We start from the raw sequence: 26,551 nt of genomic DNA, 5'->3' as shown, positions 1-26,551 counted from the left end.
CTAAAACATTTGTTTTGCAAGCAACTTTTAATAAATCAATAGTCCTAATTAAACATTTGCGCACTATCTTACAGTAGGCTCTATTGCCCTTGTCACCAAAGTAAAAACCACCTACACGGCTCTCCGCAATTTAAAGTGTTAATAATTTATAAATCACTCAAAACACAATAACTATAAACATATCCTTGGCGAATTTTCCTTTTTTTTTTAATATTCCCTTATATGTCAATCTACATAAGTGTCTGTAAGAGTGGTACATCTTTAATAGAACCAAAATGACCATTCTCGTATTTATCTCGTATTTCCAAGGGCGAAAATAAAATAAAGGTAGAAAAAAAAAATAAGTTCGTAGATTTTGGAATGCACTAGATCAGTGATACCCAAACTAAGGCCCGGGGTCATACCGGGTAGTTCTTAATGTAAGGGCACTATGTCAGGGTACTGGCATGCTAAAACAAAAGCCTATATTTGAAATCCTTGAAGTGTCTTGGTTTACAAACAGCTGTAAATAACTGAATGCTATCCAAATAAATCAGGGCACTGGTAAACAACTGTTGGAGTATTACAAATAAGAAATAAAACAAAACTCTATGTATGTCTCTCTCCCCCTTCATTACGTCACATCTCTGGGAATTCAATGCGAGTTGAGAGATTTGTTACAAATTGAAAGGTTTCCGGTGGCAAAAAAAGATGCAAGATTCTAGAGATAGTGAATAGTAAATAAAAAATGGTACAGTATCAACTTGAAGAAACTGCATTCTAAATGTGTATTAGCAATGGCTAATTTTCGAAGTACTAGTGGCCCAGTAGTAAAGTGCTTGGCTTTTTAACTTGACGAGATTTTGAACTTGTGGATTTTTAGGATATCTCGAGTGTACCCAACTCTAGTGTGTTTGTATTGTACATTCCTTCAGAAATGTTGATTTTGATTTACATCCAAGTCCATACCCTCTGCATGACCATAGGGGATAGATGCCGGCAGGGTTTGAAGCAGGGACTATCCGATGATAGTCTAGAGCGCAAACCAGACAACCAAGCAGCCATTTGTTGGGGAAAGGTGTTGTGTCAATGTGCTGGCCACATAACATCCTTGTTGACTGCCAGTCATAGAAACAGATGAGCTTATATATCCCATCATTCAGAAGGTCTGAAAGTATTAAGATGTCCACTGTGCATATCTGAGAACACTTTTTTTTTATATCAATCATCACTAATATTAATTAACATTAAAATATCTCAACAATAATATAAAAAATAAGACACAAAAACAACATTTAAGTAAAACAATTTATTTTCAACCCAATTCAAAAAAAAAAAAAAATTGAAAATATAATATATTTACATATCAGTACATGATAATAATAATATACAAATAAGCATATTTCATTCTTAGGTCTATTTAATTTTGAAAAGTATGTAGTAATACTTGCAATTGAAAACATGGTATAAAAAATAAAGGCTTTTGACTAGTCATAAAAATTAATAGGAATATATATTTTCTTAAACACTATTAATGAAATAAATGATGTATACAAAGGTATTCAAAGAAACAGCATTATCATAATACACAAAGCAACACTGAAAGCTTTTAAGACTGGATTGAAAAATCAATGAACAAACATGAAATGTGTTTAATTTGTAAGGGATATTTCAAAACAAAACAAACAACAGTAACTCGATCCTTAATTGTTTTAAAAAATGACAAAAGTATAGTATCATTGGTACTAATCATGATTTTAAAACATCCCACTAAACAACTAACAAAAGTTGAAAAAAAAAAAAAAAAAAAAAAATAACAGCAATGTCTGAGTGGCACAATTAATTTGGCTGGTAAGGGAGAGCACTACTTATGTGCCTAAAAGTCCTGCTGTTAGTCCAGTTCACTCAGGTTTCTCTCTGTTGAGTTCTATGTCAAAAATAAAACAGTAGCATATTAAATCCAATGATAAAACAAATATAACAGAGCCCTCACCTTTAAAATAAACATTCAAATGACAAATTTAAAAAAAATGAACTATATTTAGATGTGATGGGGTGTGTCATAAGGGACACAACTGCTTGTTATGACACGATCCAGAAATTTCATTTTTTTTTAAACTTAATTTTTTTTGATGTATGTGTGCTACACCTTCAACAATACAAAAAAAAAAGTCTACAGCAGTGTACATATTTTTTACATTCAAAATCAGATTATAGAGTTGAATGCTTCTTGGAGGGCTGGGTGTTGGAGGAAACAGCAAGATATGAAAAGAAAACGACACAAGGGAATGGACCTCTCCCTTGGTGAAGCCCTTAGCACAGGAGAAACTGAATTGGAAGCAAAAAAAAATGAAGGCATGAATAATGGACAATAACAATATTTAAATGTAATTGTGTTGGTCAATTGGTTTATCTAATGCCTTAGCAAGCTTATATTAGTGAGACAAATAGCAGATGTGGGGTAGCCTCCCTTGTTCTGACTGCCTACAGACCAAGCTAAGAGACTAGGAGTTTAGTTTTTAATATACATTTATGAAATAATTTAATGAGCTGACACGTATAGGAAGGCCAACTATCCTTCAGTGTGATTTATAAGTACCTCCTTCCATCGTTTGCTACCTTGTCACTTGTTGGAACATGTAGATATACATTTTGTTTTGTACTTGGTTTAGATGTTCCTTCATATAATTATATCCTAGTTCAAACTTTCCACAGAATGGCAGCGGGCAGGGTTTGAAACTGGGCCCTTAAAGGTAATCGATATTCTTGATCTTTGTACTGGTCACCTGACACTCTGACAAACATTGTTCTACTTGACCAACAGATATTAACCTACCTCACAGAGGAATAATTTTTTTTTCTGTTGTGCAAAGGTATAATACATTTATACTACAATTACCGATACATTTTACAAGTAATTTATTTCTCAATGGTCAATGAAATTAATATACTGAGATGCCAAACATCTACAAATTGAGAAGTTTGTCCACATTTTACATTAAAATGGCACAATTAAACAAAGATAAGATAGCTTATACTCAATTGAAACTGTTGTCATTGCCAGTGGGTTGAGTTAAATTGACTGTATTTGTTAAATTTTCAAAATTAAAATATAATGAAATATGTAGGTAAAATCCTTTTTTTTAAATTAAAATTTCAAGTAACAATTATTTGAGAAATGCATAAATGTTTCAGTCTGAATTTGAAGATACTACCATAGTAGTTATAATGTTTTGTTAGGTGTAATGCACAAATTTCCTTACGGACAATAAAGATTATTATTATCATTATTAACAAATGACTTTTCGATAAGGTCGAAAGTGTTGTAAGCTTAGAATATTTTTTTTGCTTTAGTATTTGATGTGATACATCACATTTCCTTTATATTTAATTTAATCCATCAAATTTTCTTACTTATTTTATTTTACTTAATAAAATCTCTGATATGCATAGCTATTTTGGAAGATTGAATGAAACATATTGCTATGAAGTCAAGAAAATCTATCAAATTGACCAAAAAAAAAAAGATTTGAGTAAACGGAACTCTTCTTTTGAGTATTCAGCGGAACACTTAGAGATTAATTCACATGATCGCCTACTAGTTAATTATTCCAGTAGTTCGGGGAACACCTATTCAAGCCTCACAGAACACTAGGGTTCTGTGGATCAGTTTGGGAAATACTGCATTAAAGGAATGAAGACAAAACTTGTGATAGTTCGCATTTTACTATAACTTTCAGCAGATGCAAAAGCAGGTAACTTATCAAGTTATAAAAACAGAACAAAACCATGTTGAAAGTCAACTGAAAGGACATAAATCCTTTAACAAACTAACCAAAACATTATTCACTAAGAAATATTGTAAAATATGCAATCTTCACAGATAACCATTACCAGATAGAAATTGATGGTCTTTAAATTTAATGTTACTATAATGTCGCTTTTTAAAAATTTCAGCATGTGAATGCTCAATTCAAAAGAGCTCCTCAGCACTTATTATGAAAATATATATGGTTCAATATGGTTAAAATAAAACCAATTTAATGCTTTTAACAATGAGGATTCTCTCTTACCATGGTGGTGAAATGTTGTTACGCCAATAATTTGTATAAAGACTAGAAATATAAAAAATAAAATTTTATAATTTCTTTAAAATATTTACAGTTGCTAGACATAAATGTGAAATTATTCTTAAATATGAAAAAAACAAACAAACCTACAAGTGACTAAACATAGTTAATATTAAAAAAGCAACACAATAGACATATTTTAATTTCAGTTATTTAGTAATATTACAAAAGACATTGTGTTGATTGCAAAACTTCTAAAAACAGTCAATGATTAATTCAAAGATTAGAAAAAGAAACAAGAAACAAACGAACAAATTCATGAACAAAATCATAACAAAAAATAACCAGAGCAAAAGAAAAAGACAAACATGTACTTACAACCGACTCTGAATCTAGAAAAACAGCAATTCAAAAAAAAAAAGTGAGATAAAATGGCACCTCATAGAACAGTTCAAAAATAGGTCTTCACATAACCCTGCAATTAGCTTCTTTCGAGGCTGAAGGCTTTGTTCCCCACTGACTAAAACGTCTATCAGCAGGGTTGTAAGTATAAGTGGTATTACCAGTATCACTGCTAAAACTGGAGCTCATGTTGACTTCAGGCTCCTTGTGCCTTGTTGGCTCATCTCTGCCCTCACCCTTGGATGAGCTCTCTTCTGCAGCAGATCCATCGCATCTGCTGTCGTTGCTGTCTCTGCGACTTTCTTTGCTTCCCTGAGTATCACATTTGCCGCCCGCCCCTTCACTCAGCTTGGCTCGCTTGACTTTCTTGACAGATTTGGCTTTGCCAGTGGGTGGCTTGGCAGAATCCAAGTTTGTTTTCACAGTAGTGAACCTCTGCATCATTTCTTTGTCCTCTTTAGTGTTTGCATTCTACAAAAAAAACAACAAAATAAACCCAGAAATAATTGCTGTGTGATTAATACATATAGAGTAAAATGTTTCTAAGGAAATCACAAACAGGATGTAGGTGTCAATGTTGCCATAGAAATGTAAACAGGAAGTGTTTTTTTTACACAGAGGCATCAGGAGCATTACAAAAATGAAAACTTTTCTATACAGCAACCATCAGAAGTGTAATTAACTTTGCCATCACCTGCTCGTATGGTAAAAATTCACTGGCACAAAGACATAGGCTAATTAAAAAAAAGTATTTCATATCACTAGAACACAGCTACCATCTCTTGAAAAACTTTTTCATGAAAGATGCCTTTCCAAAACACTCAGGATTCTTAAAGACAACCTGCACCCATTAAACCACTGTTACATCAGATCTGAACAAAGTGATCATCTCCTTTACATTAGGACTAAAACAGAAAAATTTTAAAACTCGTTTATCCACTTTCTGTCAGAGTGCTACAAGGTCATCTGTCGTCATCGAGAAGTAGGCTTACATCCATCCATCCCAGTGGCGCTACAGCCCATGGAGGGCTCTGGCCTGCTTTAACACATCCTTCCATTCAGATCTCTCCTGGGCCTTTCGTCTCCACGCCCTAACCCCAAGCTGCTTCAGATCTGCTTCCATGTCATCTATCCATCGCATTCGGGGTCTGCCTTTGAGTAGCCTGCCTTTTGGTTTTTGCCTGTATACGATTTTCGCCCCTCTGTTGTCAGGCTTACATAGAAGTCTAATTTATAAAGCGCTGGTTGTGAGTGTGTATATGTTTCCTGCGTGAATGTTGTTCGTATTTGTATCTATATTGTTATTGTTACAGTAGTTACACTGAGGTGGTCAATTGTAGTCAAACTGAATTTCCATTTGATTGGACCAATTAAAATTATCTTATCTATCTGTATGTTATGATAAATTTATTTGAAGCTGTCTACTTGTCTTAATATGTCTAAATCCTAGAATCTATTAATCCCTACAGATAATATTTACATTGTAAAAAGTCATGTTTGCAACTCCAAAGCAATATGAGTTAACTAAAGAAAAAAAAAATATATTAAATGTTAAAAATTATCAAACAAACAAAAAAAAAAAAAAAAAACACAAAAAATGTTTATAAATAGAACAATGTGACTTGTTTCAAAAAAATATTTGTACTTTAAAAATTTTGAACAAAAAAAAAGTAGTTTATTTTTTCTTCTCATTCTGAATAAGAAAAAGATCCCTTCTCATACAATAATAAAAAATTAACTGATAATTTCCTATTGGATAACACTGCATTAGTAGTCTACCACATCATTCTATGACAATGGGAGTTGAATAAATGATTCGAATTAGTTTGTGTTCAACACTGTTATTTTCCTAGACTGCCTACAGAATGTATATGGATAGTATCACCTTTACACCCACACAGACCATACTTAACCAATAGAAGTGAAAAAAGGGCGCTGAGGAACTAAGACAAGGACAGTTCACTCCAAACTGTCATTTAAAAACATTTAGCATCATAGAAATTTGTTTTTTTTCATTATCGGTAACATAAGAATTAATTACAAAGAACATAAGCTGTTCTTGATTTGCATTATTGGACCCTTCTCAGTCAATCATCTTACATTGTCTGAATATAGGTATTTTCTTTTTTTTAAATTTTTTTTTTAGATTAATAGCAGATTTTAAACAACCTGTCAATTGTTGTTGTTTTTTTCTTAAAATTAAAACACCAACATAACACAGTACAATTTTTAAGCAACAGATTTAAGAAAAAAAAAATTTAAAAAGACACACAAAAAAATAAATGGATGATTATATTTTTTTTTGTTTTGTCTACATTTTAAAATTTCCTGCTAGTTATATATATATATGTGTTTGTGTTCCACTTTGAAAAGTTTCATGCCAATCAAAAGTTCTGGTTTTATTGCAAGCAAAATAGGTTTCAAATGTAATCATTAAACTATTCAACTATGCCAGATTCCTGTATGTCTTTCCTGTTAGGCAAAATAGGTAACACAAAGTTATTAACAAAAAAAAAAGCTGAGACTGATTTACTTACTTCCTTCATTTTCTCAGGATAAAGCTCCTGAAGAGCAATGCTGACTTGTTCTAGAATTTGTGGCTGACGCATGCCCTTCAAGAAGTCTGTGTTAATGTATACAAGCTCTAGAGCTGTCTTTGCTTCTTCTCTGAAAATGTGAAAACAAAATATTTGAGCAGAGTTGTGTGTTTACTGAGCTCCTAACTTGTCCATAAAAGAGATTGGACCATAGCACTCTGAGTATGCTATAAGCATGAAGGTTGCACTATAGAAAAGCTATTTTAAACATTTGTATGGCAAAGGCTTTGGCTAAGCCTATTGATTTCAAATCCTAAAAGTCCTGTATTTTGTGGCATCTCTCAATTCATCCAGCTCAGGTACAGAGATGTGTTGGAATAACTAAATATTTCACAAGCTAACACACTTGCTGTTAGGTTACAGAAACAGCTAAACTTGACAAAGTGAGCTAAACTTGACAAAGTGAGCTAAACTTGACAAAGGTGAGCTAAACTTGACAAAGTGAGCTAAACTTGACAAAGTGAGCTAAACTTGACAAAGGTGAGCTATAGTTTGTTCATAGCTTGATTTCTAGTGGGGATTGACATTTTAACTAAGAATTTAAGTTCTGACACCAATGGATTTTCAACATTTATTAATAACAAGTAAAGACTAAATGGACTCAACACTGCTAGTGAAACCATGTTTTCCCCCTCGAATGTCACAGCTTGGGAGCTTTTTCAGTGCACGACCAAAGATTGTGAACTCACATTCCATTGAACTGAGACTTCACCACGCTCAAGAAGAACATTTAGTGATTTAAGACCTACCTGCTCAAAACATATTTAGTTTGCCATCTTAATGCTCGCTTTAAATTCTGTTATGCTCATAAAGCCTTGAGCCTACATTATGTTAATAGCACTATATAAATTTGGAGGCATGTTAAACCGCTTGGCTTCTGAAGCGGGGTCCTAGGTTTGAGTATTGGTGAAGACTGGGATTTTAAAATTTTGGAATCTTTAGGCACCTCTAAGTCCACCCAGGTCTAATGGGTACCTGACATAAATTGGGGAAAAGTAAAGGCAGTTGGTCATTCTGCTGGCCATATGATACCCTTGTTAACCGTGGGCCAAAGAAACAGATGACCTTTCATCGGACCTATAGATTGCAAGGTCTGAAAAGGGGGAACTTTACTACTATATACATTTAAGTATTATTAAGCTAGCCAAAGACCACACTGTAAATAAAAAATAAGAAATAATAGATTATACAGAGGTGACAATATGAAGATATTAAAATGATTATTTTATTCAATTGTGGCTAAAATTGAATATCAAAAATAAAAAACTAAAGCCAAAAAAAATGTATCAGTAAATTTGAAAAAAAAATAAAAATAAAAAAATATTTGAATGATTCTTACAACTTGATAGTTGGTTTGAATAAAAGATACTAGCCAAACAAGATTTTACAACCCAAAGAAAATGGAGGGATCTCAATTTATTTTATTACATAGTCATCCAAGACAATGTAAGATCCTTAGGACAAGTAAAAGGCACATTAAGATGAGCTGGCACAGAACCGCCAAGCTCACAAAGGAAAGATAACTGGCAAAGTCTTTTTGTTTCCAGGGACACAAAATTGCCTCTAAGAGAGAAGTGACACATTGAATTACCTGGTCAGACCTTCATGAGCGCCAAGTATGACCTTGATTAGATTAGAATATTTTTCTTGCAAGCGAAAATCAATCAATTGATCATCCACAGAATCTTCTTTTTGACCTGATACCTAATGATTTGAAAACAAAGTTATGTTTGACATTGCACACAAAATATTTTCAAAATGTATCATTTTTGTTTTACTTGATTTAATGATACATATGAGATAAGAGACATTTATTAGAAAACTGAGTCCTGAGTGACTAATTATTGTGAAAACTGTCTTCATAGTAAGAATAATGAAAGATTTCAGAAAAATGCCCCCCCCCCAAAAAAAAACCAACAACAAACAACTAAAACAAAACTACTTATCATATTCATGGTAAACCAGTTACACAGAATAAAAACTCTAAATACCTTGGTCATACATGAAAAGTTTTCATGGAACTCCCATATTGAGGAATTAATTTAGAAATCAAACAAATTACTAGGATTTATTTTAATTTGTATAGATCAAATAAAAGTATAAAACTAAGATGCTATTTAACTGTGGTAGGACCAATATTAATATAAACATCCATTTTTTAGGACTCTAAACTAAAAGAAAACTATAACAGACATAAAATTCAGCCTTGAAGTTTATAACTAATGATTATTCACATTTGACTAGAGAAACATTTTCAAAATCTCCAAACTTAAAAGAAGACAGAAGATTACAAATAAAAAATAAAGTAGCTACAATAGATAAAAAAATGAATCTTCCAAAAACAAAAAACACAACCTAATAAAATTCTCAGACAAAAAGATTAAGCCACATTTCTTTTTCATATGTTGGGGGCAAATTTATAAAGTTCTTCCTCTTCCCTAGTGCCATTAGTGTATTGAACAAGTTGCCTGAATCAACAAGGAAAATAAATGACTTAAAAGAGTTTAAATATCAAATTAAATTCCAGATTACCAAAGAACGTCTATAATTTATAAAGTAAGAAAAAAGTATATCCATTAAGAACTGTGTCCAAAACAAAAAATGGCTGCTTTATAGGTATGTAAATTATCTTCATAGAAAGATTTTTGGGAGATGATTATAAAGGCTAAGATGGAACTAAACTGTCAACAGCATCATTCAAAGCTTGAGATTTGATCTGGTAGGAACCGAACAGTTAGCAGGCTTGAACAAGTCAACCTTTTATGACTGACTTCCCTTTCTAAAGCTATTTCTACTTCCTTTCTCTCCCATTCTTTTACAAATCAATTCCAAAGGAATATACTTGATCACCACATTCAAACTGTAAACGAGTCAAGTCAAAAGTTTTCAATAAGCTCTTCAGACATGGGGCAATTCTTAAAGCAGAGTTGGATAGAAAAGCAAAAAGCCAAGAAGATGAAATGCTGTTAGAATTAATTGGATATCATTAATAAAGTTACTAAAATAAAATGAAGTTTGTCAAAATGTTGATACCCTGACTATAGACACAAGAAGTTCTGGGTTCAGTCCCAAAATGTAAACACTATTCATTATGAATTTCAATGTATGAAACTGGTTGGACTTGGCAGATGTGGTATTTGTATTCAAATTGATTTTTATTGTCACAAATTTGAACAACTTTATCACCAGTTTCAATGTTATTTCAATAATGTTTTTTTTTTTTAATATATTCATTTTAAATATATTAATTGTTCTAATTAAAAAAACAAACAAACAAAAATACTTTTTTAATGGTATTATTTTCTCTCAAGTTACAAAAGAATTTTGTCAACTAGGAGGGATAGTGGATACAGATAAAAAAAATAATTTTGAAAAACAAAAATTCAAAAGAAAAATCCCTCTAACAGTTTCAATTTTAACTTGTGTTAATGACTTTAGCTGGAGGCCTTACCTTTATCCAAGTTTCCTCTTCACAAGCAAGTTTCTGGCTTCTTAGAACACCTGATGAACACAAGGTAGTCATTTCATTAGAAAGCAATACTGTTAATACATTTTTTTTTACTACTGAAGAAGGCTAATGTCTTTAAAATGTAATACTATATAATTATTTTGGGTTTCTAATTTAAATGTGGAATTTATTAGGCTCATTGAGCCATTCTGCTGATATATATATATATATATATATTTTGTTTTTGGCACAGTTTAGGCCATGTTGTGCCCTAAAGGGTTACTTCCCCTTAATAGGTCAAGTGCTAAAAGTTACACACCTGCACATATTTTTATATTTACTCTAAATGTACATGCACTTGATGATTTTTAAATTTAAAAAGTAAATTTTATTATTTATTGATTATATTAACTAACAATAATAACTAAATATTATTATTAATGTATATTAAATATGCACAAGTATTATGAATAGCTGCCTGATCATGAGGTGTGTGCTCTGGACTGTCATCCAGATGGTCCTAGGTTTAAACCCTGGCGGCCACCATCCCCTGCAATATAGTGGAGTGTTTGGGCTAAGATCTTGGGACTTAGATCCCAATGCTAATAACACTATTGTTTATTGTTCTTTAAACGAGATACTAATGATTTCTGAGTTTTTTGACAGACTCAGAACAGAGGCAATCTGATTTGATAGCAACATTTTTTTTAAAGGATAGCCAGGTTTCTTAAAAAAAAAACACAAAAACTTAATGACCAAGTTTAAGTTTATAAGTGAATAAGAACAAAATGATTTTCAGGTTTTAAGTACATATCCTCTTAACCAAAAAGATTCCTATATTGCATTATAGTAAATTTAACATATGCATCAGACAATGATCAGCAAATAGATGGTGATTTGCAAAAGTAAAAAATGTGTAAGATTTACAGACACTTGTGCACACACACACACAAAAGATAGTAACATTCTTAAAAAAAAAAAAAAAAAAGCATATTTATGCAAGTCTACTTCAATATGGTTAGTTTATGCTACCCACTGTGCCTGAGTCTAAGTAGCACATGCTAAAGAGGTTTTGTTTTTCTCATGTATAGCTTCCTAGTCTTGTGTTTGTGCTCTGAACTGTCAGCACAATGGCCCTGGGTTCCAAACCCACCTAATACCATTTGCTTTCATCCCACAGGAGGTTTGGGCAAAGACATCTTCATTTCAAGAATGAATGTCTGGAAACATACAAGTATCAGTCATAACTAATGGAAGAAATGTCTGGAAACATACAAGTATCAGTCATAACTAATGGAAGGAATGTCTGGAAACATACAAGTATCAGTCATAACTAATGGAAGAAATGTCTGGAAACATACAAATATCAGTCATGGGAATGAATGCATTAAATCTGTGCATCTTTCTAATGATTTGGCTTCATGGGAATGAATGCATTAAATCTGTGCATCTTTCTAGTGATTTGACTTTAAGTGTTATTGTTTAGTCTTTGAAACTTATGATTACATATTTTGTGAGTTATTACTAAATTATCAACCTAAACCTTATTCATTCATCTATTCTTCATGTAAATATACAGGTTGAAAATTATCATGCAATGCTTAAATTATTTTTTCTATGGTGATTATTTATATAGACAGCTGAGATTAGGCGAGACTATTATAAATGGCAGAAGTCTTAAGAGAAATAATACCTTTAGACGCTTCTCAAATTATATTCAGTGTTTTTATTTGAAATTTAAAGTTTATGCCTAACGCATTCAAAGCAATGTGCTTGTAAATTCATTATAACCTTTTCTTAGCTTAAATTTAACAATGGTATACATGCAAGCACCTTGATAGGTATCAACAATTTATACACAGTTTTTTTTTTAAAGGGAATTTATAAACATTTGATGCAAGAGAAAAAAGAAAATTGTTACCTAACCTTTCTCATCTGTCAAGCTGATTTCATCCAGGCCATAGCAGCTAGTCCTCTCTGTGTCACTCTTGCCACTTTTCCAGGGGATTGGGTCTTTTATTTCTTTATCCTCCAGTTCTGCAACACTATTTGCCTGGTACTGATTTCTGTTGCAAGATGGGAAATCACTCAATGAATCAATGGCGAAGACATTAGGGCACTTAATGGCTCTCTCAAAGTCCCGGCATTGAACCAAGCTATCAGAAAATGTGTCAAGGCTGTCATAATAGAGAACCTTATCAGTCGATTTTTGGCAAGTTTCTGGCTTTTCTGACAAGCTGTGTGGGACGGAAAGGTCATACCGTTCACTTTGTGTGGCAAGATTTGAAAATAAATCAGAAATAGGATTGGCCCCAGCAGAATTGGTTGGTGTAGTAAAGAGGTTCGACCAAGAGGTGGGTAACTGATACCTCTCAGCAAAGACATTTGTTTTTTGATTTTGTGTCTTGGCTAATTTCCCAACTACTGCTGCAGAACAGTCTTTGCTAGCCGAGCTTTCTGTGTTGCCCACAAGGCTTGATGGATTGCCGGATTGTTCATACGAGTTTAAATTAGAAGATAAACTATGAGGGAGCCATGCCTTTTCTTTTAAACTAAGTGGCTTGCTAGTCTGGACAGATGCTGTGCCATGTGTCACACTGGATGTATTTAGGAGAGATGGAATTGATGTTTGACTTGATGTATTTAGGAGAGATGGAATCGATGTTTGACTTGATAAATTTAGGAGTGATGGAACTTGCGGTTGGATTGATAAATTTATGAGGGATGGAATGGAATTTTGGCCTGCTGATGAGGAATATGCATTGCCAGTTAAGCTTTGAGAGACCCATGCTTTGTCATTGCTTAATGAAGTTTTCGAAATTGAAGTTTGGTATATAGTTGAATATGTATCACCAAATAATTTTTGTGGGGACCATGCCTTTTCTGACAGACTTAGTGTCTTACTAGGTTGGCCGGTTGCCATGTCATAAACACTTCTTGATGGAACAAAAGTTTGGTCTCCTATTGAAGAATGGACATAACCAGGAAAAGACTGCGGTGCACAAGAAAGCATTGATGAAGAAGAATATGAATTGCTTGGAACACTTTGAGCCACAGATCTGACAAAATGAGAACTTGAAACTTGCATGGAGTTTGGATTGGTTTCATTTCCAGGATTAGTAGAACTTTTTGACTCCAGAGACATTAAGCTCTTTCTCTTTCTTTGCATAGGAGTCAAGTATATATTCTGTCTAGTTTTTTCACCTTTACTGGTGACTGACATTGCTTTGTTGATCTGCGTTTCTTTCTGCCCAACAGTGACAGGTGGACAAGACTGCTCATTCAGCATGTTGACATTCTCCATGTTTGCCAGCCACCAATCAATTTCTTTTTTCGGTTTGTAGACAGACTCTGAGGAGTGAATCACTTCCAAAGGTTGTGCACCAGAAGCTGGCTTATTAGTTTGCTTTCGCCTCAAATCAATTGGTCGCGGCCTCTTTTTTAAGCTCAATATTGAGGATTTTGAGACACTTTTATCTGCATAGCTAAAGATCGAGCAGGAACTGTCAGACTGACTCCCAACTGAATTTGACTCAAATAAATATTGATCTAAAGCTGATAGCCCAGTTTCAGGGGAAGTATTGCTTTGAATTTGGTTGCTTGTGATTGAACTAGCAAGACTTTTTTTTGAGGACTGGTTACTTGAGTTAGTTGAAACGTTTACAGGAGCAGGATTAGAACCAAGACCAGTCAAGGGTGCCCTATTAACTGGACCATTGTAGACCCTGAAAGGATTGAAAACCTTAGCTTCTTGAGAGCCCATGGCAGAATTCCTATCAAACTCAGATGCTGACACTATTATTTGTGGTACAACCATGACAGATGATGGTCTGCTGCCATTTCTTAAGGCATCCACTCCTATAGGAGGGTTCATGATCAGACTATGTGCGCCTCTGATTGGATCCACCAACTTAGTTGTGCTGGCGATGGAAGAAACTGCATCCATTTGGGTTTTTTTCTCTATCGGTTTCAAGGAATCCCGAGCGTAGTCTAGGTTATTGATTTTATTAAGTATGTCTTTGATTGTTGCATCAAAGGGTTTCCTTGATGTGGTAGCTGAAGACGCCAAAGATGTTTTCTCCTGAGGGCTAGGGGAAAGATTTGGGGCTGTATGATCAGGACAAAGGTTATCATGGATGGTAGTGCTGCTTTGGGAACCAAAGGCACTTGGAAAGTTAGTCAAGCTCTTGGCTTGAACTTCAAAAGAACCTCCAGAGATCTGTTTCTTTGGTAGGACTGAGAAGCTTTTAAAAGAGTTCTGAAATGAAGGAATTAGACCAGCACTTGAAAATGGAATGCTATTCAGAGGCTCACAAGTTTCATTCGAAGGGTGAACACATGTGATTGAAGTTTCATTCGAAGGGTGAGCACATGTGATTGAAGTTTCATTCGAAGGGTGAACACATGTGACAATGCTAGGCTGCTGTGGGGATGAGTCCAAGGCAGCGGGTGCTACACATAATCCGACAGAGGAAATCACTGAGGTGTTGAGCACAGAAAGTGCAGGGGTGGTGTTTTGGCAGGTAACTACCAACACACTCACACTTGTAGCTTGTGGAGCGATAGTGAGTGGGACTAAACTAGATTGGTCACATTCATGGTGTTCTACCTCAACCAAAGAGACTGTTTGAGTTTCTACTGTATTCACATTTATTTCTTTATCACTGCCCCTCTTTCTTTTCATGTAATCATCCAGTATGATGGAATGGACAATCTGCAAGTAGAGAAAAAAAAAAGAATTTTTCAAGAAAAATAAAAAAGGTATCTCTAAATTAATAAATAACAAGATAGAAAGGTTGAGTTAGTCATTAATGTCAAATATATATATTATATTAATAAGAAACTTTATTTATATAGATTAGATTTTTTATCATTATTATGTTTCTGATTTTTTTTTTGGTTACAAAAGTGTAAAGACATTTTAGCTGTTTCTCCTTCCTAGTCCAAACCTCCCGCAGGGTATGAAACCAGGACCAACCAGACCACCAAACGGCAGTCCACCCCGCATACCCCATGATCAGGCATCTTTCACTGCATTGCTAAACTAACAATAATTCTATGAATAATAATCCTAGTTATTTCTAGAAGAAAAAAAAAGGTATCCCTATGTTGCACTTCTTTAGGCCAACTAGATGAGAGTTTAGTAAAGCAATTAAGAATGGCAGCACTAAGGTACAAACATAATTGTGAGTAGAAGATGAAGAAAATATGGTGAAACAATAGACAGGCTTAGAGGAGGACTCAAACCATAGACTTCCAAAGTGACCCCATTTTTCTAGCAGCAAATATGTACCTGTCTAACCTCTAACTTGACCATCCAGGCGAGATTGTTATAGAAGGCCTAAACACTGACCTGCAACATCACAACCTGTGGGCAGTTTCAACCAATAGATCATTGCCATTTCACAGGTCAGTACGACATGGCAAAGAGCTATTGGTCCCCCCAAAAAAGAACCTTTTAAGTCAGTAAATCTGGCCCTAAGGGTCATATGATTACATGCCCCTCCATACCCACCCCATATTCCTTCCAGAATCACCCTAACAATCTATATTTAGGATCAACACATATTGGAGCGTGATGCTTCTTCCAAAGATAAAAAAAGACCATAACTACAATATATAATATGTACTTAAATTTAATTTATTTAATTGTAATCACTTTACAGAGCTCATATTATGCTAAATCCTAACTACAAATATGTCAAATTTAAATTCTAGATAAATGAATCTTTTATTATTCTTGTTGTTTTCTTGACTATGTCATTTTTTAGTGTTATGTTGTTTTTTTTTTAACTTAACCAAGATTAGTCTATCACTAGATTCTAAGCTAGATTTATCAAAATGTAACTTGTAATCCAAAGAATTTCTAAATCTATTTACAACTTGATTTTTTTTTAAATTTAAACATCAATAAATATGGAAAAATAACCCTTGCAGATGAGTTGTTTTCAGAGCTTATCGGTTATCACTTATGGGGAATGCTTCCCAAATGAGGAAGTTTGCAATAGTTTTCAAAGGTGGATCAAGACTGATGAGAATCTAATGACCATTGTGAAAATAAATGCTAATGTGATCTAGACAACATGACAAGATCCACAGGATTTTTAAAGACCATTCTGCAGAAACAGTACTAGAAAAAAAGTGTTGGGCAAAAAGAGAGGATGCTATTACAACATCAAAGAATGAATGGTCTGACACTACATGAGATACTTGGGGGTGGCAGAAAGAGAAATGGAAGGAGCTGGTCAGCAGATCCCATGTGTTTACTTAACAGTGTGATAAATGAAGCTACAATTAGTTAGTAGTGACACAGTGCTAAGTCTAGAACAATTGAAAGTTCAATTAGGAATGACAACCAAAGTACTCGCCTCTAGTTGATGTCCCACATCAGTTTTCAAGCACTGAAAAAACTCTTCACTTTTTTTCAGACTGGCAAGTTTAGAATTCTCATTTAAAAGCTGTATCGCAACTTGACAGGTGAGACTATCTTCTTTACTGTCACACTCCTAGAGAAACAAGGGAAGTAGTGCTCAAGACTAACATATTATATGTGTCAGTTGTTAATGAAAAGCTAAAAACACAACAAAAGAAATATAAAAATCGATGGCTAGGTAAAATACAATAGTTATGAATTGTTACAATAAGGTATTTAAATAAATTAAAAATTTGTATTTGTTTATATGTATTAAAATTCCTTCAGAACACAAACTTTAGGTGACATTTATGTTGGAAACACAAATATTTCCAGGTTAGGCTTTAACATCATTTCCCAATAAGTTCTAAAAAGCATTTAGTCTCGTTTCATTATTATACTCTAGCATTTTCAATCAATACACAGCAAGAAAAAAATACATACTTGTATAGTATTTGTAAAAGGCAAAAAGTAATTATTGGCAGAGTGATAATTAACATCATGTTGGCAGAGTGGTTGGAGTAGTTAAACTTTCATCTGTTGGCCCCATCATCACAAGTACACAATAGTTTATCCACCTGATGTTTCTTTGTGCCATAATGGATACCATCACTTCTGCTAAATATTTGACATATACAGACTAGCAGGTATTTACAGGAGAATTATATTGAGAAGTGTTTCCCAAACTGTGTTCTGCGGAGCCCAAGTGTTCCATGAGGCCTGAATAGGTGTTCAACAAACTACTGGAAAAATCAACTAACACCCCTACACGTAAATTAATCTCTAAGTAAATACAGAAAAATATTTTTTAATTAGCTCTTCTTGGTAACAAAATAAATTCTTTAGCAGCACTATTAACTGATATAGATTCTGACTAATTTTAAACAAATATACAAGAAATGATTTCTGATTTATGTCTGAAGAGTTCCACAATCTTTGAATACAAGCTGCTTGTTATTGGACTTCAGTTCTTACAGCCTTTAGGCCTGGGCTATTTGTGTGCAATAGTTTGTTTTTTTATTATGTTGCAACAAAGTCAAAGTATAGAAAAAGGCTTGATGCCAAATGAGAGCTTAGAATTTAGATTGCTGATATCAAGAAACCATTTATGTATATATATATATATATATATATATATATATATATATATATATATATATATTAGTTTATTTTTTTTCCCTAAACAAATAGAAAAAAATCCATCGTAAAAAAATAAGCTGTGTTCAGCTAAATCCTCCTAATGTGCCGAGTGTTCCGTTATGAAATAAGTTACGAACACTACTCTAGAGCAATAAAAATTATTTACCAATTCCATGCGACCACAAAAGGCAAACAGCTTTTCCATAAGCACTTCCTGTAAGTCAACAGGCTTATCCAACCAATCAGGGGAATCTCTAACCATGCGTGCTGCCAGTCTGGCTGTAAACTTGAGTTTGTGTTCAGGGGTAACCTTCTGATAGTGAGAACAGACAAAACAGCATGCAATGAAATCTTTATCAACAAATTTAAAGCAACTTTAACAAACAAATAAAGTAAAGAAAAAACTAAAAACCAAACCTTTAAAAGCTGAGTCGTGCTTCGCTGGTCAGAGGCAATGATGATTTTCTTGCATTCCTCACAAAGGTTTGGTCCAGTTTCTGTATCACATGTCTGTATTTCTGCATTACTAGTTTCTTTGACAGATGACCATGATAAGTCTGACTGTATACAGGCCTCAGATGTTTCTTTCGGCACTGGGCTCACCTGCACATGAGCATCCAACATTTCTTTAACAGATAGAAAAGATGAATCAGACTGGACTGTAGCATCAGAGGTTTCTCTAAGTGGTGGGCTAGCCTGGACTTTATTGTTGGATGTTTCATTTAATTCAGATTCAAAAAATGACACCACAGTTTGAACTTGAGCATCGGCAGAGGACTTGGTTCCAAATAAAGCAGGCCGGGGCGGAAGCTTTAGAGTCACACACCCTGGAACATTTAAGGCTCTCTTTTTGGGTGCAGTGTCCTCGCACTTCACCCAAGTGGCTTCTATAGTCTTACTGGCTTTCACATTCTCAGTTTTAGATGGGCTGCAGGGAATGAATTCGGGGATGTCTGGATTCAGTAGGTTCATTTTTGATGTTTCAGCAGTCAGAGACAAGAATTCCACATTCTCTGCTAAATCATCAGACTGGGCTTCATTAGCCTTGTCAGTAGAGCTGACAACTACATCAGGAGACTCCTTCGGAGCTGTAGCCTCAGATTTCCCTTGTAACGACTCCAACAAACCAGACGAATCAGTTTTTTTCTCATTTTCTTTGACAACAACTAGCTCCTTACTGACATTCACTTCATTACTGACTTTCTGCTCGGTTGTTATGGCAACAGTCAAGCCATGGTTCATAGCAATTTTACAAAACCTTTCAGTGACTAGGGAAATAAAAAAGAACAAAATATGTTGTATGTTTTTTAATGAGAAATTTATATTAATAACTTTTGTGGAGGTTACGTAAACTTACAAAAAAGCTTATTGTAAAATTATATTTAATAATTAATAACATTTTAAACACAAATATGGTACTTCCAATGTGTGCTCTTGTAATAATAACTTTGTTTTTGTATTGCAAATTTATATTAAAATATTGTTTACATTGTCTTCTAATATCTTTTTTTAATGATATTGTGTTGGGTTGATGGCTGATACTGGTAAGTGTGATCAGCAAAGTTATAATGTTATGCGTTCTAGAACTGGTAAGGATGATTCTATTCTTAGTACCATGTGCACTGACAGAAAAGAGAGAGAGAAAAAAAACAGTATTTTAAGAATTTGTCTGCAGAATGAAAAGTTGAAAAGTGATGAATCATAAGGAAAATACAGATTTTAGATTGTGTTATTTATTTCAAAACCAATATTTTTTTCATTAAAGCTACAGGCTACATTACAATGATTTGTAAAAAAGCACAAAGTTTATAGCATCAGTCTGAAAAGAGCACATAATGAGTGCATTTATCGGAGTACAAAATTGATTCTGGAAATGAATTAACTTTATATATTTCATTTGAATCACTACACACAAATGAGCATTATAAAATAAGTAATAAACAATTTCTTAAAGTTTGTTTCTGTTAAATATTCTATAAATAAAAGTCATAATAAATGCTTACCGCTCTCAACATCAGTAACTTCTTCCAACCTGAAACGATACAGTTTATATGTTTTGAACAAAACAGATAACACACACCCACTTCTATTATCCAAATTAGTACATACATTTTCTTAACTAACACATGCCATTCATTTGTTAGATTCATCATTTTTTGTTTGTTTTATTTTCCAAGTTTCAGATGTTCCTTCATTTTTTAAAGATTTTTACATCCTAGCCCACATCTCCCGCAGGACAGCAGATTCTAACCCAGGGCTATCAAAATGACAGTCCAGAGTGCATATATGACCAGACAGCCATCCACTTTATGTCAATCAAGAGATTAAGCTCTTATTATTTTTTTAAAACTTTTGATTCAGAAAATAAGGACATAAAATTTAACCTCAATTCTAGAACCTAAATCTTCTGTTTAGGCATATGTCAACTAAAGAAAAGTACAATCAACCCAAACTGCCCCAAAGCCCCCCAAAAAAAACAATTATTGGAAGTTTTATCAAAAAAGAATAATGACAACTAAGGAAAAAAGAAACCACAAGTTGACTGTCAGACAACATTCCATGAATCCTAATTTGCAATTACAGAATGATTGTCTAATAAATCTCTATGAAAAAAAAAAAGTTTTTCTTAGACCATATGATGCCATAAATAAATAAAAGAATTCTTTCTTCCCCGGAAGTATACTACTCTAGCTGGAGTTAAGTAGGCTAGCCATTCAATGCAATGAACTATAACAATGTAAATCTTAATTGAACAGGATCTACATAACAAATAACCACCTAACAAGGAACTTATTCTAGGGAAGCTATAAGTGATTCGCACTTGCTGTTAAAAAAACAAAACAATCTAAAACAAAAACAAAAAAAGATGATAAGCACACAACTATTATGCAGATAATGAAAAGTTTTTTTTATTCCTCCCTCAACTAGAATGACACAAAAAGAGTTACCTGATCCTTGGCTTCTTGCATTTCTGATCTTCTGGTATGGCTCTACCTATTTAACAAAGAATGTAAGAGTAAAATAGTGTGAGGTTTTATTTTAAACTATAACATAGGAATGTAAGAGTACAGTAGGCCTACACAATTTTGAAAGGTTTCATTTTAAACTATCTAGCATTCTGACTTTTCATTTGTAAAGAAGCTACTGAAGCTTGGAAGCATGTTAACAATCAGGGCTAAAAGTTCTTCAATCATGATACAAAAAAAAAGGGGATGAGGAAGCTACATTTTTATTTACTGACAAACTGGAACAATGTTCACAAACCAATGTTGTCTTTTTTTTTTTTAACAAATGATAAAAAAAATGTGTGTTTTGACAAGCAACCAAGAGAGGCACACAACAAATGATGATGAGGGTGTGAAAGAAGTATCCCAACAATGACCCGATTTCGTGTGTCATCACATGGAAGTTGTGTGCCTACAGTTATTTTTAGACTTGGATAGTTGCAAGCATAATGACCTATGCCTGCCAGATGTGTAATTAGAAAGTTGATGTTTTTTTTTAAATCACACCAACATATTAACAGGCAATACAAGAAGTTATTTTAGATTAAATGTTCTTTATAGTACACATTAACAATTAAATAAAAGACATTGATATTTTATATCAATTTTAAGTTTTTTTTAACCGCAGTCTGTGCCCAACACATTGTAAAGGTACTACATGATCTAAATCTTTTCCAATAATTCAACTAGGTTTTAAACCGAAGCCCTTCAGATCAGTATCTCAATGCTTAACCACTTAGTTTCCAGTTATTAACTAATATACATTTTATTGCATGAAAAATTCAGTGTTGAGATTTAATTGTATGCTGAGCCTATTTTTGTTGTAGTCACCATAGCTGTTTAAAATTAACTCAGACAAACATTAAACATTATCAGGGTAAAAAAAAAGGCAAAAGAAAAATTTTCTAGTTGGCATTCACAAACCTTCTTTTAAACTATGTATACGTATCTTCTGATATAGTGAACATACCTGGAACTTGGTTTTTTTCCATATTAGATGACGGGGGCCCTGGGGCTAGAAGTGTTTGTCTGACCTTTATATGGACAGAAACAATAAAAAAAAACATAAAAAGGTGATATAAAACACTTTGACAACTTTTATATCATTCATATAAGGTGCATATTGTAATTAATTATTTCACATTTTTTTGATGGCCTAGCACAGCTTTTATTAGGTATCATGGCATGTTAATTTGATGAACATTCTTCATCTAGCTAGACTTTCCATGCAGACTTTTTGCAGTTTATGCTATAGAAATGATGTCCTGAAACATACACAAGTTAATTTGTAAGTTGATTGAGATAATGTATTCTGGGATAATTTGGGGCATTCAATAAGGAAATTTTGTTCTCAAGGGTGGGAGCTGTGTCTACAGTAGGACAGGTCTATGGAATTGACTCTACTAAGTTTGAAAATTGAAAGTCATGTGTTCTTGGTTGAACCACCACACAGACAAAATACTCATCATTAAAGGATAGTGTAATTCTTTCTATGCTCAGTTTATGCTGGCATTTGATAAAATTGTTGAAAAAGTAACATGTAGCACTTGTAAACAAGAATTTTTAAATGTTTTTGTGTGGTGTAATTTAGTTTCAACATGCTTTAGTGGCATATCTATGTTTCAATATCTTTTCATGGTAAATAAAAATGATTTTTCAGCAAGTTTTTTGTGGCATAACTATGATGTCTCAACATTGTTTTTGTGGTATAACTAAGATTCTTCAACAAACTTTCGTGGTATAACTACATTTCAACACTATTTTTGTGGCATACCTATGTTTCAACATGTTTTTTCTGGTACATAACAATAATGTTTTAACATCTTTTTGTGGTACATATCAATGAAGTTTCAACATGTTTCTGTGGTACATAACAATGATGTTTCAACATGCTTCTGTGGTACATAGCAATGATGTTTCAACATGCTTTTGATTCAAATGCAATATATACTTTTAATGAGCACATAGAATTAGTTCTTTGAAGGTGGCCAAACATTTGTAATACATGATGGGCATATTTAGGGATTTTCAGATTATTTGTGAGTTATCCATGCAGTCTCTATGTTAAAAGTGAAAAAAAAGTACCAAAGGAGGTGATCAAAGACAATTGTGTGATAAAGTAAAGTTACCGCATTCTCCAAATCCAAAGAGCTCTCCAAAAAGAATAAGAAAGGATTGAAGCAATAGGATTGTATCCTGGGTTTGCTTTTATGACATTGTCATACCCTTGATCAAGTCTCTTCTTGCTATCCCAGTTATGGAAATCTTCTAAAAATATTTCTTTTCCAAGGATAAAATAAGAAACCACTAAAAGTTTATGATGGCATTGTGAAGGGAGAAGTGCACCATTAGTAGTGTTTCTTGAAATAGCTTTAGGGTTATTATTATTATTATGTTTAAAGACATCAATGCACACATAGAGAAGGATAGTATTTAAAGGTTTGTGTTTTCTCTCTGAAATATTGCATTTGCATTATAATGTCTGGCATGTCTTTACTTCACCTGTGAACCACCTATTTGTCCCTTTCTCATATCTTAAGAAGAGGAGCCTCCAGGCTTTCTGATAAAGTTAAATGTGAAGGCCATCAGCTGGATTTGGTTTTCAGAGGCAAATAAAAGTACAAGCCATAGAAGAAATACTTGTGAAGTGGAAGCTTACTCTGACTTTCCCTCCAGACAATTAGAGCCCTTGGAACCCGTGGGATTATTTAAAACCTATACCGGTAAGTTTGACATACCTGAGGCTGTGGCCTTGCTAGGTGTAGTGGCATATATGCATATGGCGGCTCAAATGCAAAGTCTGCAAAGCCGAAGATTGCATTTGGTGGACATTGAGTTTGTATCAAACATCTGTTTGGAGATGGATTTAGCAAATTCTGAGGTGGAGTAACAAAATGTGGAGGCGGCCATGCAGCATTGAAATTGCTTGACGAGTCCGACATTTATTTGAAATACTTTTACAATGTTGTCAATAAATAGAATAATATTCAATATTAATAGAGCTCTTTTGTCCTTGAAGTCTGAAAAGAGTCAAAGTCTAGACTAAGACTAAGACTACACTGACTAAAGTAAATTTGTGAGTAAATGGAATCATGAAAATTCTAAAATCCATTTTAATTTTCTATATAGGACATATTCTGAGTTAGGCCTAGGACAATAGGCTTGGTTATATTATATACATATCTGTAAATTATAAGATGAGATTCAAAATGATATAGATCTATCTAGATTCAAGTTTAAGATCTAATGTTTATTTATCTAGGTCAGGCCTATTTGACTATTCTTTTCAAATATTATTAATATCTTTTGAAAAATTATGAATATGATTGAATTACATTCATAGAATGTCACAATATTAAATATAGATCTAGAAATTGATCTAAACTAAACCTATCCTATGTCATGTGTGATTGTCGTTAACTAAGCAATGGCAATGTGTGTGTCTCTGTGTGATATGTGTGTGACATCTGTAACTTAAGTCCAAGTTCAACTCAAGTAGTTTAGATCTATAATATGCTTTAATTTTATATATAAAATAATATATCTTCTAAACTATTATGTAGAATTACTTCAATTAGTCTTTAGTAGACTAAAGAGTAACAGTAACAGAAGACTAGTAGACTCTACTCAAGTTCTCAACTCTACTGTGACTCACTAAAAGTAGTAAACTAAAGTCACTAAGACTTTAATTAAATAAGCTAAATAAGTTAAGTAGGGGCAGTAGATCTCTTGTCCTAGTGATAAGTCTAATAAAATAACTTATATCTAGTAAGCAATAACTTTATAAGTCTAGCCTGAGACTGAGTACAGAGTCAGAGTGTAACAGAGTACTCTGTACTGTACCGGTGTACTACTGGTACTGGTACTACTCTGTACTGGTAACTGAGTAGTCTAGAACCTAACTAAATTAATTTAATGTAGATCTATATTCTAAATCTTTATAACAAACAATCATTTAATAGTCTAGCTAGATCTAGATCTATAAACTAGATCTAGAATCTATACATTGTGTAGCGCTAGATTAGATTATTTGATATATTTTTCTTCTTTGTGAAAATTAAAATTTGAAGAATTCTCAAGGTAAAAATAATCCAGATTTTTCAAGCAAAAAAAGCAAAATACACTAAAAAAAAAAAACAAAAAAAAAACAACAAACCAACTTCACAGGATCTAGTCTAGATCAAAACTAATAAACTAAAATTTCACTCGATCTAATCTAGATCAAAACTAATAAGCTAAATAAGCGAGCGTTTTAGAGAATAGCTATGGTAACATTTAAAAAAAAAACAAAAAAAAAACTTCGACACAGCCTCATCACTCAACAAAGGGGAAATTAGCCGAAGGACCAGATTGGGTGGACCTGAGTTGTCTAGCCTAATGTTATGTGTCGATCTATGCAACAATAAAAAAAAAAAAAGCTAGGCCTAATTGGCATAGAAATGTTCTCCATACTAGAAAGCAAGAAGATTGGTAAGCCTAATGTATCTGGCCTAAACAAGGGAGCTCAGTTCTGAGCAATAAACCCGTGCTCATCAGTGGTTCCCAGACTTTAAATGTTTATTTTAGATGTAGTACAGGAGGGTGCAGACCCCAAGCAAAGTAGGCATTTGTAGGCTACTAGACATCCAGTAACCCTAGCTTACGTAGGCTTAATCTAGTAGGCATACTAAAGATCTGAGACATGGGTAATATACAGAAGCAACTAAGGCTTCTTGAACGCTTTCACTCAAAATTTTTGCTTTTCATCATGGCTATACGGTAGCAAGACAGCATTACAGACAGCGCTGTTCTTGCGAATGCCGACATGGACAGTATTGAGGGACTTTTTAAATTCCGACAGTTACGTTGGGCAGGGTACGTAGGCCTATGGGGGACGAACGTATGCCAAGAGCAATTTTTTTGAAGAGCTGAAAGAGGGTCGGCGTAACATAGATGCCCGCGTCAGCTTAGGAGCCAACTTGCTTTAATTGACATAGAAGAGAGCACCCGGCTGCAGGCGGCTTCGAAACGAGACAGCTGGAGATCTCTTACAAAAGCCGCGGGATACAAATTTGAAACCAAAAGAAAATCCACTGCCGAGGAGAGATGTAGACGGCGAAAAAAGAATCTAAATCGACAACCTCCGGCGGACATTGGTTATGTCTGCTCTTGATCACGATGTGGCAAAATATGTGGTCGCAGCAACCGCAGCATCCGCAGCATTGATCATCGGACTCGAAGACAAGTCTTATTCATTCAATAAATATCATATTTTGTCAGTCTCAAATAATGTTCTTCTCAACATACGTCTTTCATAAAAGAAAGAAGCACAATTTGAAGAAGTTTAAATTTCATCAAATGTCAATATTCATCTGAGCTTCCATACCATATCTTATAAGTTACAGCCTTTATTTACTTATAACAAAAGATTATGTCCAACGTGCATGCCATGTCTTGACTTCCACGTTCATTATAGATGTAATCTATATTAGTCGTCCGGCGGCGTAGCATACACCGCT

The 26,551-nt window shown here is 33.7% G+C and overlaps 1 protein-coding gene and 1 long non-coding RNA gene across 6 annotated transcripts; one reads left to right on the top strand and one right to left on the bottom strand.

Annotated features, from left to right (window-relative positions):
- Positions 1 to 1,774: 1,774 nt before the first annotated feature.
- LOC106075264 (uncharacterized) lies at positions 1,775 to 25,344 on the bottom strand. Of its 5 annotated transcripts, XM_013236222.2 has the most exons (15): positions 25,003 to 25,139; positions 23,792 to 24,073; positions 22,024 to 22,087; positions 20,997 to 21,042; positions 20,052 to 20,080; positions 18,466 to 19,316; positions 18,215 to 18,361; positions 16,865 to 17,002; positions 12,423 to 15,210; positions 10,500 to 10,549; positions 8,640 to 8,752; positions 6,989 to 7,118; positions 4,613 to 4,922; positions 4,428 to 4,441; positions 1,775 to 1,906 (listed from the first exon to the last, which is right to left on the bottom strand). In XM_013236222.2, the coding sequence occupies exons 2-15, from the start codon at positions 23,993 to 23,995 to the stop codon at positions 1,871 to 1,873; spliced, it is 4,920 nt and encodes a 1,639-aa protein (XP_013091676.2). In that variant the 5' UTR covers positions 23,996 to 24,073; positions 25,003 to 25,139; the 3' UTR covers positions 1,775 to 1,870. The 5 variants fall into 5 exon arrangements, 1 of the variants encoding a protein (XP_013091676.2); XR_008780245.1 differs by lacking the exon at positions 25,003 to 25,139 and adding an exon at positions 25,210 to 25,344 and having other exon boundaries at positions 4,428 to 4,922; XR_008780242.1 differs by having other exon boundaries at positions 4,428 to 4,922; positions 25,059 to 25,154.
- Positions 10,485 to 11,800, top strand: LOC129928783 (uncharacterized). The gene is made up of 2 exons (XR_008780246.1): positions 10,485 to 10,563; positions 11,677 to 11,800. It is a non-coding gene; the product is annotated as an uncharacterized LOC129928783 (long non-coding RNA).
- Positions 25,345 to 26,551: the final 1,207 nt, after the last annotated feature.

The sequence above is a fragment of the Biomphalaria glabrata genome, chromosome 10 (genome assembly GCF_947242115.1).
Source record: "Biomphalaria glabrata chromosome 10, xgBioGlab47.1, whole genome shotgun sequence".
Classification (NCBI taxonomy): Eukaryota; Metazoa; Mollusca; class Gastropoda; family Planorbidae; genus Biomphalaria; species Biomphalaria glabrata.
The sequence above is the reverse complement of the archived record's forward strand: the minus strand, read 5'-3'. Positions and strand labels throughout refer to the sequence as shown.